General features: G+C 47.8%; 1 protein-coding gene across 6 annotated transcripts in view; it reads left to right on the forward strand.

Moving 5' to 3' along the window:
- ITIH5 (inter-alpha-trypsin inhibitor heavy chain 5) overlaps positions 1-20,384 on the forward strand; it is a 194,077-nt gene that overhangs the window by 84,311 nt on the left and 89,382 nt on the right. For all 6 annotated transcript variants that reach the window (XM_035306695.3, XM_078329330.1, XM_054258417.2 and 3 more), the window contains exons 8-11: positions 4,546-4,714; positions 10,004-10,313; positions 13,388-13,947; positions 17,180-17,233. In XM_035306695.3, the coding sequence (XP_035162586.3) occupies positions 4,546-4,714; positions 10,004-10,313; positions 13,388-13,947; positions 17,180-17,233 (1,093 nt within the window). The remainder of the gene's footprint in view (positions 1-4,545; positions 4,715-10,003; positions 10,314-13,387; positions 13,948-17,179; positions 17,234-20,384) is intronic.

Genomic DNA, 20,384 nt, shown 5'->3' on the forward strand with positions numbered 1-20,384 from the left:
CTTGTGCCTGGAAGAATTTAAACAGACAGAGATTAAAGGATTTACTTAATAGTAAACCTAAGACAGAGCTGGAATGGACTTCGAAGATTGTGTTTTTGAAGCAAATAAGTTTTTGTTCTTTTAACCACAAGTGAACTATTTATAAGAAGAGGAATTCATTACCATAAAATAGTATTAAACAGACAGTGATCTCTATCCTTTGTGACTCTAAATAACTAGGATTAGAAGGAGTCTTGTGTAACAGCTGCACCCAGGGCAAGGTATGTCTTCACTCTCCGAGTAGTAAGAAGTGTATTCTGTCCATTTATTAAATGTATCTGGTGCGATTTTCAAAATCTCCCTCAGTCCAAACATCACTTGGTATTTTTAAATTTTAATTTAATTAATTAATTAATCAATGTTTTATTTATTTATTGATTAGAGAAAGGGTCTCACTCTGTTGCCCAGGCTGAAGTGCAGTGGCATGATCATAGCTCACTGCAGCCTCAAACTCTGGGCTCAAATGATCCTCCTGCCTCAGCCTCTGGAATAGCTGGGACCACAGCCATTGCTCCTCACCTGGAATTTTTAAAAGATCTCTTCTGATGACATGTGGACCCATGTCTGCAGCTTGTCCTCTTGTGTTAGCAGAGATGACGCCCATTCACTATGGATCGTGCTTTTAGGAACAGGCACGGATCCCCCAGGGGAAACCCAAAGAGCCTCTTGCGCGTTGGCCTCTGTGAGAACCCTGTTTTCACCAGGCATGGTGACTCACACTTCAGCACTTTGGGAGGCTGAGGGGGGGCGGATCATGAGGTCAAGAGATCGAGACTCCCTACCAACACGGTGAAACCCTGTCTCTACTAAAAATACAAAAATTAGCTGGGTGTGGTGGCACGCACCTGTAGTCCCAGCTACTCAGGAGGCTAAGGCACGAGAATTGCTTGAACCCGGGGGCGGAGGAGGCAGTGAGCTGAGATCATGCCACTGCACTCCAGCCTGGGGACAGAGCAAGACTCCATCTCAAAATAAAATTTAAAAAAAAAATAGGAAAGAAAAAAGAACGCTGTTTTCCTTTTCAGTGAGGCCCAGCAGGTGCTCCTTATTTGTCTTTCCCTAGGCACAGGGGTTTGGTTTTCCTGCCTATTACTGACCCCCCACTCTCCCCTAGACTTGCTAACTCCTCCCCGCTGGCTTCCCAGCCAGGAGTTGTCAGGCAGTGACCTGAGCTCCCTCTCCTTGGTTTCCACTCCAAATAGCCCCTCTCCTTGTCCAAGAGAATAAAGATGAGGAGGATGGCTTGTTGGAAACTCTTCTTATGGCCTCAAAGAATGAGTGTGGCCTTTTAAAGCCAGACATTTAGTCCCCTCGCCAATCAGGCAGTTTGCAGGGGTGAGTGGGGCTGGGTGGCTGCAGTCTGCAGGGGTGAGTGGGGCTGGGTGGCTGCAGTCTGCAGGAGTTAGTGCCTGCAGTCTGCAAAGGTTAATGGGAGCTGTTGGCCCCTCTGGAATGAGGGCAGGAGTCCATCCACACGGCTCTCCTCCCAGTGGGAATGGAGCAACCGGGAGGGGCCTGGGCCGCCCTCTCTGGTGCAGGCAAGGACAAGTTACAGCTGAGGCCTTACAAGGTCATAAGGAGCCTGTAGCTGCTGAGCTGAGGGAAGGAGGGTGGAGAGGTTGAACAACTCTTCCTAAAGCAGAATATCCATCACTGTGGGGCTTAAGAGCAAGGCGGGTCCTTCTGGAGGTTCTTGGCACACTGCGAAGGATCCCTGAGGATGTCAGCAGCTAAGGCACTAGCTCCGCCATGAGTCCCCTCCCGGCAGGCCCCCTTGCAGCCCTGCCACGCTGGGCCCAGCCGTCTGCAGCACAGAGTCTCACAGGAGGGCCTGAGAACCGGGCCCAGCACTGCCCCACCCTGACCACTGTGTGCTGCTGTCCCTCCCATCCCAGCTGGCACCTCAGACCTTCCTGGGTCGGGACCCCTGAATTGTGAGCGCCCGCCTGATGCTCACACAGGGTGTGCTGGCTCTAAGTGAGAGGAGGGGCAGGGAGCCCAGGATGAACCAGGATGAGAAGGGCCCAGCGCCCCGGCTGAGGCCGCCCCTGCCTGTGCAGTGCAGTTCTCTGAGTTACTGATCAGCCCTGCAGCTTGTCCATCAGGCAGCGCAGAGCTTCCTGCATGTCCTCATTCTCAGTAGTGTCTGTCTTAGGTTCTCAAGGGCTGGGCTGTATCTCTTGTGCTTTGCATTCACCAACAAAACCTCTGTCTCTTTCTCTCCCCTCCCAGCCTCTATTTTCCCCCACCCCCGTGTTCCTCTTCCCCCCACTCTGTCTGTCTCTCTCGTTCTCTGTCTCCCTCTCTTGAGTATTCTCTCTGTCTGTCTGTCTGTCTGTCTGTCTGTCTGTCTGTCTCTGACTCCTCTGTCTTATTTGTTTAATCATACAACAGATATTTACTAAAAGCCTACAGTGTACACGATGCTACCACGTTGGGAGCAGGGAGCAGGGCAAGGGGATGGCTGCTTTCAGAACTCCCTGTCCAGTGTGACAGATGGATTATTTATTCACTGCTCACTTATTCAGGACGTATTTGTCCAGCATCTCCTATGCACCAGGCACTGCTGGGTATTAAATATAGAATAATAAATATACAATAATAAAACAGAAAAAGTGGCCTGGTGTGGTGGCTTATGCCTGTAACCCCAGCACTTTGGGAGGCCGAGGCAGGTGGTTCATGAGGTCAAGAGATCAAGACCATACTGGAGAACATAGTGAAACTTTTCTCTGCTAAAAATACAAAAATTAACTGGGCATGGTGGCATGCACCTGTAGTCCCAGCTACTTGGGAGGCTGAGGCAGGAGAACTGCTTGAACCTAGGAGGCAGAGGTTGCAGTGAGCCAAGATTGCACCACTGCACTCCAGCCATGTAAGCATAATAAAATAAAACAGAAAAAGCTCCTGCACACAGAAGCATAGAATGGAGGTGGACAGACCAGTCAGTGCACACAGAGAGGACATTCTGTCTATCACCGTGAAGGGAGAGAGCAGGGGTGCATGCTCTGGGGAATGGAGGGCAGGGCTGGGAGGCAGGGAAGGGCTCTCTTGGAAGATCAGGGCCCCATGGAGAGTTGGGGATGACCCAGCCTCAAGAGTGACAGCTGACCCTGAAGCCTGCACTCTTCACCTTCGTAAAGATGCAAGGTGTCGTTTCACGGTAACTTTGCAGTGAAAGTCCCTGACCTCCTACGCTGAGCCTCTTTAAGCGTCTAACAACAGTGCTGCTTGGGAGGACAGTGTTCGCTCACACTGTCTGAGGATTACTATAGAAACCTTTTCTAGGCCCCCAGAGTGTTTCCGGTTTCGGGTCATATGGCTTCTTTCTTCTTTCCACGTGTCACAGCTGACTCTAGTGCACACTTGTTACCACTCAGCATCCTCGATCTCACCTGTATTACTTCCTGGTCTTCCTTCTCTTCAGAATGCCCTCCCAAGCTGGGTGCAATGGCTCATGTACCCAGAGAGGCTGAGACTGGTGGATTGTGTGAGCTCAGGAGTGTGAGACCACTCTGGCAACATGGTGAAACCCTGGCTCTACTAAAATACAAAAATTAGCTGGGCGTGGTGGCGCACACCTGCAGTCCCAGCTACTCAGGAAGCTGAGGCAGGAGAATTGCTCAAACCCAGGAGGCAGAGGTCGCAGCGAGCTGAGATCGAGCCACTGCACTCTAGCCTGGGTGACAGAGTGAGAATCTATCTCAAAAAAAAAAAAAAAAAAAAAGAACAGAAAGAATGCCCTTCTAATTCTTTCAACCTATTTTTATTTTTTAAACCTCACCCTCAAATTCCTCCTTCTCTGTAAAGCCTCACATCACTCCAGTCCACGGTAATTTCATAATCTTGTCAATTCCCATGGTATTTATTATTTGGGCCATGGATTTTATAATTCATTAAACATTTATTCATTCATTCACCTGCTTCACCTTGGCCTAGCGCCCCCTGCGTGTCGCTAGGTGAAAGGAGACCCTCCTGCAAAGAGCTCACAGCCTCGGAAGGGAAGGAGACAAAAGAATCATCATCATGGTGTGATGTGTGCTTTATAATAGGAATGTGTTGAGGGCTTTGCCAGCCTAAGGGAGGGAATGATCAGCTCTCTTTAGAGAAGTTAGAAATGTTTCGAATGGAGAATTTGCATGCTTGCCTGGGTTTTAAGAATGATGAGGGGCTTGTCAAGTGAAAGATGGAGGTAGGGCAGTGGGGAAGAACACGCGGGGTGAGAACAGCAATGGTGGAGATGTGGAGTCCAGAGGCACCGTGGCGGGTTTGAGCACGGGACATTTCATACATTCAGCACTGATTCACTCGTGTCTACAACTGTAACACCTTATGCCATTTCGTTTCCAGCCAGGTAACCAATTTCTTGACATTCAGCCAAGTGCCCTTTACAGAGCTGATGCTGACTTTGAACCCTGACGTTGTTCCTGGGTGGGGGGCGGTTTTCAGAACGAGACAAGTGGACTCACGTGAGCAGCTGTGGCTGACTTTGCTTTTGTGTTTGCCTAGACCAAGGATGCCCTCTTCACGATTCTCCATGACCTCCGACCTCAGGACCGTTTCAGTATCATTGGATTTTCCAACCGGATCAAAGTGTGGAAGGACCACTTGATATCAGTCACTCCGGACAGCGTCAGGGACGGCAAAGTCTACATCCACCATATGTCCCCCACTGGAGGTAACGGTGACTGCTTCTCACATTGGCTTGGCTTTGACTTAATAATAATTTTTTTTTTTTTTTTTTTTTTTTTTTTTTTTTGCCAAGAGACAAGGATTTGAAAGCTGGAGTTGATGATGGGACAGGAAAGGAGGCAGCAGGTGACAGCTTTCTTAGCAGCTTACATTGCTCCAAATACCAGATCCGTGTTCTCCTTTCCCAGTCCCCAAACAAATCTGGTCAAGTTCTGGGGGAAAGATAACCTGACAGGTGTTTGGAGGCTTTCCTGGTTCATCTCATGGATCCCGTTACAAAAAGTTTTCTTGCTACAAAAACAATACTGCATTTGTAAGTTGTTGTGGGGTATCTCGAATTAAAGCCGCAGGGACCAACCAGCGTTTCATGCACACCTTGGCCAGTGGCAAGCGGAACTGCTTTGCAAAACAAGGAGCCCTAAACGTGTGTCTGGGTGGCCCGGGAGGGCTGCGGAGGTCAAATGAGATGGGGAGGACGTAGGCTCTCAGCCACTGAACGTTTGTCTTGGGTGGTGCCCAGGTAAGGGTGCTGAATGTTAAAAGGGGGGAGAAAAGCTCATACAGAATTATGAGAGAAGTAGAGAATCAGAGCAGTGTGTTACCCAGCTGTGCCAGAGGGTAAGTCCTCTCAACTCAGGACCTGCGCCTTGCTCTTGCCATTCCCTGTATCACCCGTGCAGTGGACACAGAAGAAGTGCTCAGTAGTGGTGCATTTGACAGAACGGGACCTACTCCCTGTTCCCTTCCTTACAGGCTCTGTACAGACACCACCTCCTGGTTAATTCCACTTCAGTGATCTGGAAACATGCACAACACTCCGTTGACGCTTCTCCCATCCGGGGTTTTCCAATGCAAGACAAAGGCCTCATTTCCCAAATGGACTTAGTTTGGAACTTGATCTAGCTTGGCTGGTACTTTGCTTTACACTGGGATTTCCTACTAGTCTCGGAAACAGTGTAATCCAGGAACGGTTTACACTGGGAGAGACAGAAGATTAGATTTAATATGACAGTGATGCTCTAGTGATGCTCTCTTCTCTCGGGAAGTCCACAGCACTGTAAAACCCCTGAAGGAAGTCATTCCTTTTCATGTTTACATAGTCCCAGCCTCCCTGCACGGTTCCTGACACAGAGGGCAAGCTCCGTGGATAATTGTAGATTGGATTTATTTTAATGGTTCTGCTTACTAGAAGAATGACATGTGTGTGCCGGTGGAGTAGGGCTGTGGCGTAATAAACAGCTTTAGAAAATGGCTGGGCCAGGTGCGGTGGCTCACCCCGGTAATCCCAGCACTTTGGGAGGCCGAGGCGGGTGGATCACCTGAGGTCAGGAGTGCGAGACCAACCTGGCCAACATGGCAAAACCCCGTCTCTATTAAAAATACGAAAAATTAGCCCACATGGTGGCAGGTGCCTGTAATCCCAGCTACTTGGGAGTCTGAGGCAGGAGAGTTGTTTGAACCCAGGAGGCAGAGGTTCCAGTGAGCCAAGATTGCGTCATTGCACTCCAGCCTGGGTGTCAGTGAGACTGTCCCAAAAAAGAAAGGTGACTCAGGTAAGTTACAGTCTTTTGGACTCCAAGCCTTAGAAACCCTGTTGGTTTCCTTCATTTTTCTTGACGCCACATTGCCTAAGCCTCTACAGGTGCACTACAGATCAGCCTGCTTCTCGATAAGACGTGTGGCATCAGGATTGTGAGCAAGGGTTCCGAAGCCAGACTGCCTGGGTTTGAATCCAGCTTCACTTCTATGCCTCAATTTCCTCATCTGTAGAATTAAGATAACAATGGAGTCAAATCAGGATGAAATGAGTTAAAACATTTCAAGTGGCTAGACTCATCCTGGCACATAGGAAGTCCTCTTTTAAGCATCAGACGTGGCCATTGTTTTAACCCACTTGGGTGACCCCTCTCACTGGTGCTCTCCTTGGCTTTAAAGTGGAGTGAGAGGTTTGGCACCATTGCTAAATACAGACAAAAGGAAAAAAAACAAGTATCAGTTTATCCTTACTCACACACCCAGAGGCACCGAGAAATTAGACTGGGCCTTAAGAAAGGCAAATTAGGCCGGGTGCAGTGGCTCATGTCTGTAATCCTAGCACTTTGGGAGGTTAAGGGTGGTGGATTGCCTGAGCTCAGCAGTTCAAGACCAGCCTGGGCAACACAGCAAAACCCCGTCTCTACTAAAATACAAAAAATTGGCTGGGCCTGGCAGCTTGCCCCTGTTGTACCAGCTACTTGGGAGGCTGAGGCAGGAGAATTGCTTGAACCCAAGAGGCAGAGGTTAGAGTGAGCCAAGATCGCACCACTGCACTCCAGCCTGGGTGACAGAGTGAGTCTCCATCTCAAAAAGGGGGCGGGAGCGGGGAAAGGCAGATTAGTGATTCCAATAAAATGTTAAATAGCTTTCTTTCCATTGGATCTGCATCTTAGCAAGAATTATGAACCTTCTTTTCATGGGCATAGCTAGAAATTCTGGAGGATGTAAAGCCATGGGGAGATGATCTGTTTTTCTCAAATGTGCTACCTTTTAATTGTAATTTCTAATTTTGGGGGGTCCATAGTAGGTATATACATTTCTGGGGTATATGAGGCATTTTGATACAGGTATACATTGTGTGATCATCATGTCAGGGTAAATGAGATATACATCACCTCAAGCACTTGTCCTTTGTGTTGCAAACAATCCAATTATACTTTAGTTATTTTTAATGTATCATGAAATTGTTGTTGAATATAATCACGCTGCTGCACTACCAAATACTAGATTGTATTCATTCTTTTATTCTGGTTTTGTTTTGCATTCATTCTCTTTAACTACTTTTTGTGCCAGTTAACCTCCCTGCTTCTTCCCCACCTGCTCCACCCTTCCCAGCCTCTGAGAACCGTCCTTCTCTCTGTATCTCCATGAGTTCAATTGTTTTACTTTCCAGCCCCCACAAATAAGCGAGAACATGGGAAGTTTGTCTTTCTGTGCCTGGCTTAACTCACTCAATATAATGAGCTCCAGTTCCATCCATCCTGTTGCAAATGACAGGATCTCATTCTTTTTTATGGCTGAATAGTGCTCCATGGTGTATATGGGCCACAAATCTGGTAAAATTTGCAGGTAGAGAGAAGTCCCTCCAGTCAGGGTGATGGATGGTGGTGATGATCATCGAACTTCAAATTTACTAAAAATCATGAATTGGACACTTAGAATGGGTGATCTTTTGGTATGTAGCTTTTATCTCAAGCCATTAAAAAAAGAAACAACAACAAAGGAAATAGGTGTTTACCCTACAGTAAGATCTCTGCTTTACTTGGTGACGGTGTGATGTTGGTAGCTTAGTTCAGCGGAATTCTTAGCTAGTCCAGAAACCTCACTGTGGCCGGGGTTCCAACCTCAACCAACAAACCACCTGTCTCTCCATCCCCCAAGCAAATACTTGTTCAGCCCCTGTCAGAGACACTGGACCCAACTTATTTATTCATTTATTTTGCTCCCAAACTTAAATTGTCTGATTTATTTTAATCATAAAGTAGTGAATTTAAGATACATGGGTGGCTGGGCATGGTGGCTCATGCCTATAGTACCAGCACTTTGGGAGGTTGAGGTGGGAGAATCACTTGAGCCCAGGAGTTCAAGAGCAGCCTGGGCAACATAGTGAGACCCTGTCTCTAAAAACCAGAAGGAAAAGGAAAGAAAATAGGGGAACATTCTTTTTTAAGGAAGCAGTAACCTGTAGTATAACACAGCTACAAAAAAATATATGTGTGGTAAGTGTACAGCTTGATACGTTTTCATAAACTGGACGGAACCCAGACCCAGATCAAGAAACAGAACATTAGAACCCCAGAAACCTGCTCATATTCTCACCCCATTTTTTCCATGGAAGTATCTATTCTAAACATTTGAGAAATAAAGAAAATCATCCAAAGAAAAGAGAGAAAAACCTCTTGCTATCCACAGATACCTGCTAATGTCACGGGTGTTTATTCTTCCATCGTTTCTCAGAGTTGAGATTTGTTTTCTGCTTTTGATCAGTTTTCTAAGCCACAGATTCCTGGTAAAGTTTTTCTTCCCTGTTGCCTCCAACTTTACTTTATTTATTTCATTTTTTCTTTTTCTGTTGAGACAGGATCTCACTCTGTCCCCTAGATTGGAGTGCAGTGGCTCAATCTTGGCTCACTGCAGCTTCTGCTTTCTGGATTCAAGTGATTCTCCAACCTTAGCCTCCCGAGTAGCTGGGAATACAGGCATGCATCACTATATGTGGCTGAATTTTTTATTTTTGGTAGAGATGGGGTTTCGCCATGCTGGCCAGGCTGGTCTCGAACTCCTGACCTCAGGTGATCTGCCTGCCTTGGCCTTGCCTGGGATTATAGGCATGAGCTACTGTGCCTGGCTGGCCCCCAACTTTAATCAGACCTGCTGCTGACCAATGCCTCTGGAGGAAAAAGCGGAGCCAGGGGGGGACATAGTTCATGCTCCCTCCCTTTGCGGAGTTCTAGCAGGTAGAGGTAACCTGAAGGGACAGGAAGCAAGGAAAGAAGAGACAATGAAGGCAACAAATTCACTTTCATCGGCACCACCCAGCCCTGGACAACACTGGGAGGCATCTGAGATGTCAGCAGCTACCTTCCTCCCCTTCAGATGCCCCCTCCTCCCTCGGTGGCTCTTTCTCCCTCCAAATTCCTGCTGTCCCATATGCTTAGCACCCTCCTGCTCTTTTCAAAGCCATTCTAAGAAAAAGGCACAGAAGCCGTCGAAGCTCAGGTAGTGGAGCCTGCTAAGCTCAGGTGTCGCCACACGCCTTCTGGAGAAGGTTTGTGGCAGTGGGATAAACCCCAGTCACTTACGTGCATTTAGCAAACGCATGCCAAGTTTTTGGGTGTCCTCCACTGGGTGGTTGAGTGTGGACTGCAGTTATGGAAGTAAATTCAGGCCTGGTACAGTGGCTCATACCTGTAATCCTAGCACTTTGGGAGGCCGAGGCAGGCGAATCGCGAGGTCAAGAGTTTGAGACCTGCCTGGCCAACATGGTCAACCCCATTTCTACTAAAAATACAAAAATTAGCCAGGTGATGGTGCATGTCTGTAATCACAGCTACTCAAGAGGCTGAGGCTGGAGAATTGCTTGAACCTGGGAGGTGGAGTTCGCAGTGAGTGAAGGTCATGGCATTTTACTACAGTCTGGGTGACAGAGTGAGACCCCATCTCAAAAAAAAAAGGAAGTGCCTTCAGAGTGGGGAGGTAAATGCAGAGGCTTGAGCTGTCCCTCGTTGGTGTCCCGCAGGCACAGACATCAACGAGGCCCTGCAGACGGCCATCAGGCTCCTCAACAAGTACGTGGCCCACAGTGACAGTGGAGACCGGAGCGTGTCCCTCATCATCTTCCTGACGGATGGGAAGCCCACGGTCGGGGAGACGCACACCCTCAAGATCCTCAACAACACCCGGGAGGCTGCCAGAGGCCAAGTCTGCATCTTCACCATCGGCATCGGCAACGACGTGGACTTCAGGCTGCTGGAGAAGCTGTCACTGGAGAACTGCGGCCTCACACGGCGTGTGCATGAGGAGGAGGATGCGGGCTCTCAGCTCATCGGGTCCGTGGTCTGAGGCTGTCTGGGGTCGGCAGGGGTGCGGAGGGGTCACCGTGGTGGGAACGTGGGCAGGAGCGTGTTGCTGCACCCCAGCCTTGCATCTGCTGACAACCATCACAGGTCATTGCACTGGGAGGTGTCACAATGTGTGCTGAAACCAGGCAGCTCAGAGTTCAAATTTTGGTCCTCTTTTGTGACTTTAGGCAAGATTTTAAGACTGTCTGTACCCCCCGTTTCCTCATCGCCAAAATGAGGATTATGGTTGGGTGCAGAATTTAATGAGAAAATCGTGATATAAAAATGCTATTGGCCAGGTGTGGTGGCTCACGCCTGTAATCCCAGCACTTTGGGAGGCCAAGGCGGGTGGATCATGAGGTCAAGAGATCGAGACCATCCTGGTCAACATGGTGAAATTCCGTCTCTACTAAAAATACAAAAGATCAGCTGGGCATGGTGGCGCGTGCCTGTAATCCCAGCTACTCAGGAGGCTGAGGCAGGAGAATTGGCTGAACCCAGGAGGTGGAAGTTGCGGTGAGCCAAGATCGCGCCATTGCACTCCAGCCTGGGTAACAAGAGCGAAACTCCGTCTCAAAAAAACAAAAAAAATTGCTATTAAAGTAGTGGCACAGTGGCCATCCCGTATTAAGTATTTAATGAGCTCTCATCGTTCATTAACATCTCAATATTTCAAAGCACTTTCTAGCGAGTTTACGTTTTTTCTACCCTGTGAGTAAGTAGTGGAGTGCTGTTATTTTCATTTGAGTACTAGTTAAAAGATTTTATTTTGAAGCAAAACAATCAGATAAAACTGGCAAATACTCAGATTATTTTGAGGTGGAGAAGAAATGAGATCTTTCAAATGAGAGATGGAGAAAACTTAGATCTTTTAAAACAGAAATAGCTTCCCTCGGATCCCATGTTGCCACAGTCTGCCACTTTGCTGTCGACTGGGTGAAGAGCCAGCTCCCAGCTCAGCGTGAGGTGCTTTAATCTGCATCGTGGCATATATGGTATCTACTTAAAAGCAAAGGGAGGTTTGGGTAGATTTGTGGGTGTTTAATAGCCATAATCAAAGGACATTTATTAATGATAAATGGAAGTGGAGGTCCCTAAGGTATGGAGTAAAGACAGGTCCTTGGTTTGGGATTAGCTACTGTTTTCTCCATTTCCTCCCATGCATTCTTTTTTTTCTTTTAGACAGAGTCTTGCTCTGTCACAAGGCTGGAGTGCAATGGTGCGATCTCGGCTCACTGCAACCTCCACCTCCCAGGCTCAAGCAATTCTCCTGCCTCAGCCTCCCGAGTAGCTGGGACTACAGGCTCATGCCACCACACCCAGCTAATTTTTGTATTTTTAGTAGAGATGAGGTTTCACCATTTTGGTCAGGATGGTCTCGATCTCCTGACCTCATGATCTGCCTGCCTCAGCCTCCCAAAGTATTCGGACTACAGGCGTGAGCCACCGTGCCTGGCCTCCTCCCAAGCATTTTAATGAAAGAGTTAAACGAAAACACAGATTGGCTTTCCACGTTTTAAAAAGTATTCAAAACTAGAGTCAAAGAGGGAGAATGTGACGCACTGGATAATAGAATTGAGATTCAATAAGGCATTCAGAAGAAAAAGCAGTTATGCTGCAACAAGTCAGCTGCACTGCCCTCCCACTGAGGCTATCATCAATACCTGACATTTGTGAGGACTTATGATACACCAGGAATTTCCGTGTGAATTATCACAGATGATCCTCACAGAAACCTAGGAGATAGGTATATTAGGGTAAAGGCTAAGCTGCAATACAGAGATGATGAAAGGCAAAGGCTGAAATGAGACAGCCTTTTACTTCTCTCTCCTATAATGGTAACAGGCTTGTTCCTGCTCCACAAAGTCATTCAGGGACCCAGGTTCCTGCTCCACGAAGTCATTCAGAGACCCAGGTTTGTACAGAGACCCAGGTTTCTACTGTTTCATTGCTCTGCTTTCCTCAAGTGTTGTCCTTAATGCTACAGGATTGAAATCTGGTCACTGTTACTTTTGTTTTCTAGCCACAAAAAGGGAGAGAGAAAAGAAAGCCAGCATGGATTTTAAACAAATATTGAGGAAACTGCACATCTCACTCCTACCCATATTCCATTGGGAAGACATAGTCACATGGCCATTTTTGGCCCCAAAAGAGGCTAGGAAATGTGGTTTGTATCTGGATGGCCATAGTCAATTCTCATGAAAGGAGGGGAAAATGGGCTTGTAGGGACAGTTAGCAGGAGACCGAAGAAGTACTGTTAACATCCTGACTTTATATATAAGGGAACAGAAATTCAGAGAGGTTAAGCCACATGTCCCAAGACACACAGCAAGGAACTGACAGAGATGGAAGTCCGACTTCACAGCCTATGTTTTCTAGATCTTTAGAAAGGGGATTTTACTGGTCTCCTTGCTTAGCAAGAAGGAACTATGTAACTTTATGAGAAAAGCAAATGCAAGCAAATGTTATATGCACAAACTCACACAAGGTCAGATTTCTCAAGTAGAATGTGCTGCCTAAAGCACATCTGGAATTTGTATTTGGTTTTAAGAAAAAGATTTTAAGAGGCTCTTTGAGAAATGTAGGTGTGCACAAAGGAAATTTACCAAGACTGGTGGGGAAATCTCAAAACCGTATCACAGGAAGACTAGTTCATGAAACTGGGGATTCATCGGGCTTCAAGGAATGCACAGTGTTGGTTTTTTAAGCATCTGAATGTCTGTTGAAATGGATTAGACTAATTCTGTATTGTTCCAGAGACAAAACTGAGACCAGTGGGTGGAAATTTTGGGGAGGAAGATTTTAATCTACTATAAGGAGGTTCTTTCTCCTCATGAAAGCAATTGAAAAAAAGCTCAGAAGCCACGCGAGAGAATGCATTCCCTCCCACCAGCAGTGTTGAAACTGCTGCCTAGTGACCTCCTGGCAGAAATATTGCGTGGGGTGCCATGTGGACTCGATTGCTTCTAAAATCGGACTGAGAGCCTGTGGTTTCCTCTTGGACTGTCCTGCCTGCTGTTGGAGCAGGCCCTGATCTCTCTCTCCCTGTTCCTCCACCACAGGTTCTATGATGAAATCAGGACCCCTCTCCTCTCTGACATCCACATCGATTATCCCCCCAGCTCAGTGGTGCAGGCCACCAAGACCTTGTTCCCCAACTATTTCAACGGCTCGGAGATCATCATCGCAGGGAAGCTGGTGGACAGGAAGCTGGATCACTTGCACGTGGAGGTCACTGCCAGCAACAGTAAGAAATTCATCATCCTGAAGACGGACGTGCCTGTGGGGCCTCAGAAGACGGGGAAAGACGTCCTAGGGAGCCCCAGGCCTGAAGGCGATGGAGAAGGGGACCCCAATCACATCGAGCGTCTCTGGAGCTACCTTACCACAAAGGAGCTGCTGAGCTCCTGGCTGCAAAGTGACGATGGGCCGGAGAAGGAGCAGCTGCGGCAGCGGGCCCAGGCTCTGGCCATGAGCTACCATTTCCTCACTCCCTTCACCTCCATGAAGCTGAGGGGGCCGAGCCCACGCACAGATGGCCTGGAGGAGGCCCACGGCATGTCAGCCGCCATGGGACCCGAACCGGTGGTGCAGAGTGTGCGAGGAGCCAGCACACAACCAGGTATGTGGCACCTGTGCCAGCCAGGTATGGGGGACACGGGCCTGAGATGCCACTTACCTCCTCCCCAGGAAGCTGTGTTAGTCCATCTTGCTATGATAGTTACAAACAATAACCCAGGCCAGGTGCAGTGGCTCATGCCTGTAATCCCAGCACTTTTGGAAGCTGAGGTGAGGATCACTTGAGGCTGTGAGTCCAATACCAGCCTGGGCAGCACAGAGACCCTGTCTCTACAAAAGAAAAAAAATTACATTATCTATGTGCGGTGGTGTGCCTGCAGTCTCAGCTACTCAGGAGGCTGGGGAAGGAGCATCACTGGAGCCCAGGAGTTTGAAGCTGCAGTGAGCCGTGATCACACCACTGCTCTCCAGCCTGAGTGACAGAGCAAGACCCATCTATCAAAAAACAACCAACCAGAAAGCTACACTACAGCTCATAGTCAGAGAGTATTGTAGACTGTTGTATGTGCATTGCTACACACTGTGGCTGTCTAGAGAAATGAGGAAAAGGTGACATTTGGTTCAGAAATGTCAGGCAGTGAGGTTAGTCCATCAGTAAACCATCAGGTGTTTGCCAGGTTTCAGGCATGAGCAGAAGCACTGAAATGAACACCCCAATGCCCATTTTTCAGTGCCTTTCTATATTTCTAAGCACTTCAGAGTTATGTATTATAACATGATTGTGTGCTTGACTTTATTTCCCCAAGAGCATGTGGGAAGGACCAAGGTACGGATTCTTGCAAGAATCCGGTCTTTACATGTCAGTGTCTGAGCATCTGAGCAGAAGTAGGCACGTCGATCTCGGTCAATCTGAGCAGAAGCAGTCACAGTCAATGCCACGCTGATGGGGGGATGAGTAGGAACAAGAGCAAGAGAAAGGAAATGCAGTGAAACCAAAGCAGAGCATTAGATTCTTGGCAGGTTCGCTCGTGGAAAATCGCGTTTCCTCTGCATCACATTTCTATTAGGTTCCTGTCCAGTTCTGACACTAGGAGAGGGAACCGAGGTTAATCGGGCCCTACTCCGCATCCCACCCATGCTGTCTCATTCATTTCTCACACTCTGCAGTGTTAGAAGGATGTGAGTGTAGAGCAAGCCTGAAGTTAGGATTCACCAACCCTCGCTGCGAGGCTTGAGTCAGGTTTCTGAACCTCTCTGAGCTTCCATTCCCACTCCCCAGCCCTGAGCATGGAGACAATACTGACTTCCCTGCAGCGCTGTTGTGAGGACTAAATATGGAATGCGTGGCTGCACAGTGAGTTCTGCACAAATGCCAGACACGCCTTCCGCTGAGGCACGGGGTACCGGAAGTCAACCGAAAAGCTTAGACCCTGATGGTGACGTTGCAATTGACATGGCTATTTCAGAAAGGGTGGAGCTTGTCTCGGCAAACCTTACACGGTTTTCGTTGTGATTGAAAGCGGGCGGCAGGAGGCTGTCGCTTTCTACTTATGAGAGCCATGCCACATCCAGGAATAGTGGCCTTTTCAATAAGATGTTGATTATAGGTCGTCAGCGCAAATCTCCACAGCTTCAGGAAAGATCAGACCCAGATGATACAAAGACTCAGGGGGCCAGAATGACAGAGGAGATCACCAGCTGATTACTCAAAAGGGTTTTTAAATTTTTTTTTGAAAGAGGATTCTTCCTTTCCTTAAGGCTCTGATGGTTTCCAAATTTTAATGTTAATTTTTTTAGAGTTGGTGGCAGCTGCCACTCCTCAAAGCAGTCATGTAGTCATCCCTCCTCTTTCCTGGCTAATCTGCAATTCTGCCCAGGTCACGCTGGGCAAGACCAATATTGAGAAGGGAGTGCTTCAAAAACATTGAGAAACCTCACTCTTTAATTTCTGTGAGCAGTAAAAACCAAAGAAGAGGAACACAATTTTTCTAGTACTAACAATTTGACCTAAGATACTGATTTTGTTTATAGAAATTAATTACTTTTAGGTTATTCTTTCACTGAATATTTATTCAAAGCACAAGTACTTTGAAATACAAAGTGTTTCAAAATCTTCTGCTTTGTGAATTCCACGGCGCACATAGCTGCAGACACTGGATTAGAACTATACCTCTTTTCTTTTTACATTGTTGTTTGTTTTTGTTTTTATTGTGAACATATAATTTACCATCTTAGCTGTTTGCAAGCGTACAGTTCAACGCTGGTAAGTGATGTTACGTATATTCACACTGTTGTGAAACAGATCTGGGACGTTTTCATCTTGCACATCTGAAATGCTACAGGCCCACTGAACAACAACTCGTTTCTCCGTCCCCCTGTAAATATGTCTCAGGTGTGGCCGGGTGCAGTGGCTCACGCCTACACGCTCCTTCTCTGGTCCATTGTCACTTTGCAGTAATCCCAGCACTTTGGGAGGCTGAGGCGGGTGGATCATCTGAGGTCGGGAGTTTGAGACCAGCCTGACCAACATGGAGAAACCCTGTCTCTACTAAAAATGCAAAATTAGCTGGCTGTGGTGGCACATGCCTGTCATCCCAGCTACTTGGGAGGCTGAGGTGGGAGCATCACTTGAACCTGGGAGGTGAAGGTTGCGGTGAGCCAAGATCACATAACTGCATCCAGCCTGAGCAACAAGAGTGAAACTCCATCTCAAAATAAATAAATAATAAATCAGATGTGATAAAATATTTCCCCCTATAATATACACAAAAATCACAGAAAAGAATAGTATATAATTTATAGAAGAATAAAATAAGTAATCCTCCACACTTTACACTCCACCTGTCTGCTTTTTTTTTCTTGTTTTTGAGACAGGGTCTCACTCTGTCACCCAGGCTGGAGTGGGAGTGCAGTGGTGTCATCATAGCTCACTGCAGCCTGGATCTTCTGGGCTCAAGTGATCCTTCTACCTCAGCCTTCCAAGTAGCTGGGACCACAGACGCGTGCCACCTTGCTGGGATAATTTTTTACTTTTTGTAGAGACGGGGTCTCACTATATTGCCCAGGCTGGTCTTGAACTCCTGGGCTCAAGTGATCCTCCCACCTTGGCCTCCCGAAGCACTGGGATTATACAGATGAGCCATCATGCCTGGCTGCACTGTGTGTTTTGAAGCCAAGCTCCCTTTTTAAGACGATGATGTTTTACATGGTTTTTTTATTCCTTAAGCTGTTAGGAATGTACCTAAAAGCTGTGTTTTAGTCATTTCTGCTTCTCCCTTTGTACCTCTCTCTTCATCTTTAATGAATGACCGTGACATTCTCTTCCTTCTTTTCAGGACCTTCGCTTGAGAAGCCATATCAGCCAAGAATTAAAATCTCTAAAACATCAGGTAAAGAAAAGGATGCAGTTGTGTGTGGATTGAGAGTAAAAGATGGTTAAAAAATCTAAGACCAGGCCAGCTGCAGTGGCTGGCGTCTGTAATTCTAGCACGTTGGGAGGCCAAGGCAGGTGCATTGCTTGAGGTCAGCAGTTCAAGACCAGCCTGGCCAACATAGTGAAACGTCATCTCTGCTAAAAATACAAAAATTAGCTGGGTGTGCTGGTGGGTGCCTGTAGTCCCAGCTACTGGGGAGGCTGAGGCAGGAGAATTGCTTGAACCTGAGAGATGGAGGTTGCAGTGAGCCAAGACCATACCACTGCACTCCATCCTGGACTATAAGAGTGAAACTCTGTCTCAAACAAACAAACAAGCAAACGTAAAACCAAGAATTCCTTGAAGCCAGTTTAAAAATACCAGCTCCTACAGCAACATGTCAAGCCCACAGTGTGAGGCAGAGCCTGAGAACCACAGCTGTCATGAAGCCGTCCCATGAACAGCGTGGAGACAGCACGGTCCGCAGGAAGCCTGGTGGAAGAGTAGATGGGTGGCAGAGGCACATTCTGACCCTTCTTGAGTTTGGAAGACAATTTCGTTAGCGATCTGTAGCATGGATCCTTCCAGCCTCTGCTATTGCAAATATAAAATAGTGCTACCAAAATCAGAACGTCCGGTGCCACAGGCAGCCTTTTTTTTTTTTTTCTTTTTCCCTCCAGTCTGTGGCTTCAGAAGGGAAGAACAGATTTTTTTCAGACATCATGAAATTTTCTTTTTCCAGCTTCCTGGGACTAGAAGACAAGTTCAGAGGGAAGAACAGCCGGTGTCTGGGTTTTGTTCTGCTGGGTCCACATGAGCCTCTGGAAGTTTTTATCATTGTCTTTCTGCTGCTGTGCTATACGTGCAAATTCCTAAAGCCAAGGACACCCCAGAGGCTGGCTGTGGATACAGCATCCACACGGTCTCCGGGAGACAGAATGTAATTCCTTCGAACACACACATAGGCTCTGTGGAATGCCAGAAAAGCTTCCTCTTGGATGCGGCCTGGAGTAATGGCATTTGGACCCCTCTCGTCTTTTTTTGGAGCAAGCACTCTCTTTCCTTGTAAAGAGGTTTGGACGATTTGCCTACAAATGGTGTGGTATAAACCTGTCGGATTAGCTACACGATTGCCCTCTGTCTCCATGGGTCTCTCACCCAAGGATAGAACCACTAGCAGATTGAAAATACGTGAAAAAGGAATTGTGTCTGTATTGAATGTGTACACTTTTTTTCTTGTCTTTATCCCTTAAACAATATAGTGTAACAACTATTTACATCGAATTTCCTTTGCATTAGGTGTTATAAGTAACCTAGAGAGGATTTAAAGTGTATGGAAAGGCTGTGTGTGGTGACTCATGCCTGTAATCGCAGCACTTTGGGAGGCCGAGGCAGGTGGATCATCTGAGCTCAGGAGTTTGAGACCAGCCTGACCAACATGGCGAAACCCCATCTCTACTAAAAATACAAAAATTAGCTGGGCCTGGTGGTGCATGCCTGTAGTCCCAGCTACTCAGGAGGCTGAGGTAGGAGAATCGCTTGAACCCAGGAGGCAGAGGTTTCAGTGAGCCAAGATTGTGCCATTGCACTCCAGCCTGTGTAACGGAGTGAGTGTCCATCTCAAAATAATAACAATAATAATAAAGTGTATGAAAGCCTGTGTGAAGGTTATATACAGATACTACACCATTCTGTGTCCGAGACCTGAGTACGTATGGATTTCAGTATCCTCAGGGGTCCTGGAACGAATCCCCCAGGGACACTGAGAGACAACTGCACTCATGCCTCAAAAATGCCAGAAATGTAGATGAGAACTTTCATCTTTTCTGGGGATCATTTTTTCCCCATCAGCAAAAGACCAGCACTTTGAATTTCTTCGTATGTTGCAGTTTTCAGGGAAGTTGCAGCACTTTCCAGGGGCAGCAGCGATCCTCTCAAGGGCCCTCCTCAGGGATGCTGGGGCAGAAAGGTTTCTCACAGGGGCAGCAGTGATCCTCTCAAGGGCCCTCCTCAGGGATGCTGGGGCAGAAAGGTTTCTCACAGGGGCAGCAGCGATCCTCTCTCAAGGGCCCTCCTCAGGGATGCTGGGGCAGAAAGGTTTCTCACAGGGACAGCAGCGATCCTCTCAAGGGCCCTCCTCAGGGATGCTGGGGCAGAAAGGTTTCTCACAGGGACAGCAGCGATCCTCTCAAGGGCCCTCCTCAGGGATGCTGGGGCAGAAAGGTTTCTCACAGGGACAGCAGCGATCCTCTCAAGGGCCCTCCTCAGGGATGCTGGGGCAGAAAGGTTTCTCACAGGGGCAGCAGCGATCCTCTCAAGGGCCCTCCTCAGGGATGCTGGGGCAGAAAGATTTCTCACAGGGACAGCAGCGATCCTCTCAGGGATGCTGGGGCAGAAAGGTTTCTCACAGGGGGTGCAGCGATCCTCTCAGGGATGCTGGGGCAGAAAGGTTTCTCACAGGGGATGCAGCGATCCTCTCAGGGGTGCTGGGGCAGAAAGGTTTCTCATGGGGTGCAGTCATGTTAGTTTGCTGCAGCTTACAAGAGCAGACTCCCTGTATTCCCAGCACGTTGGGAGACTGAGGCAGGTGGATCATGAGGTTAGGAGTTTGAGACCAGGCTGGCCAAGATAATGACACTCTGTCTCTATTAAAAATACAAAAAATTAGTTGGGCGTGGTGGCTGGTACCTGTAATCCCAGCTACTTGGGAGGCTGAGGGAGGAGAATTGCTTGAACTAGGGAGGTGGAGGTTGCAGTGAGCTAAGATCATGCCACTGCACTCCAGCCTGGGCGACAGCACGAGACTCCATCTCAAAAAAAAAAAAAAAAAAAAAAGGAAGAGTGGACTCTGCCTGGCCCATGCCTACACTGTGCATGGCATTCACGCAGACGCGTCCATGTGCTCATTAAGCAGAGGGGCATTTGAGAAGCCTGTTGTGGGCTGGTGCAGTGGCTCATGCCTGTAATCCCAGCACTTTGGGAGGCTGAGGTGGATGGAAAGCTTGAGCCCAGGAGTTTGAGACCACCCTAGGCAGCATAGTGAGACCCTGTCCCTACAAAAAATTTAAAAAATTAGCTCAGCATGGTCGCACATGCCTGTAGTCCCAGCTACTCAGGAGGCTGAGGT

Source organism: Callithrix jacchus, chromosome 7, assembly GCF_049354715.1.
Source record: "Callithrix jacchus isolate 240 chromosome 7, calJac240_pri, whole genome shotgun sequence".
NCBI lineage: Eukaryota > Metazoa > Chordata > Mammalia > Primates > Cebidae > Callithrix > Callithrix jacchus.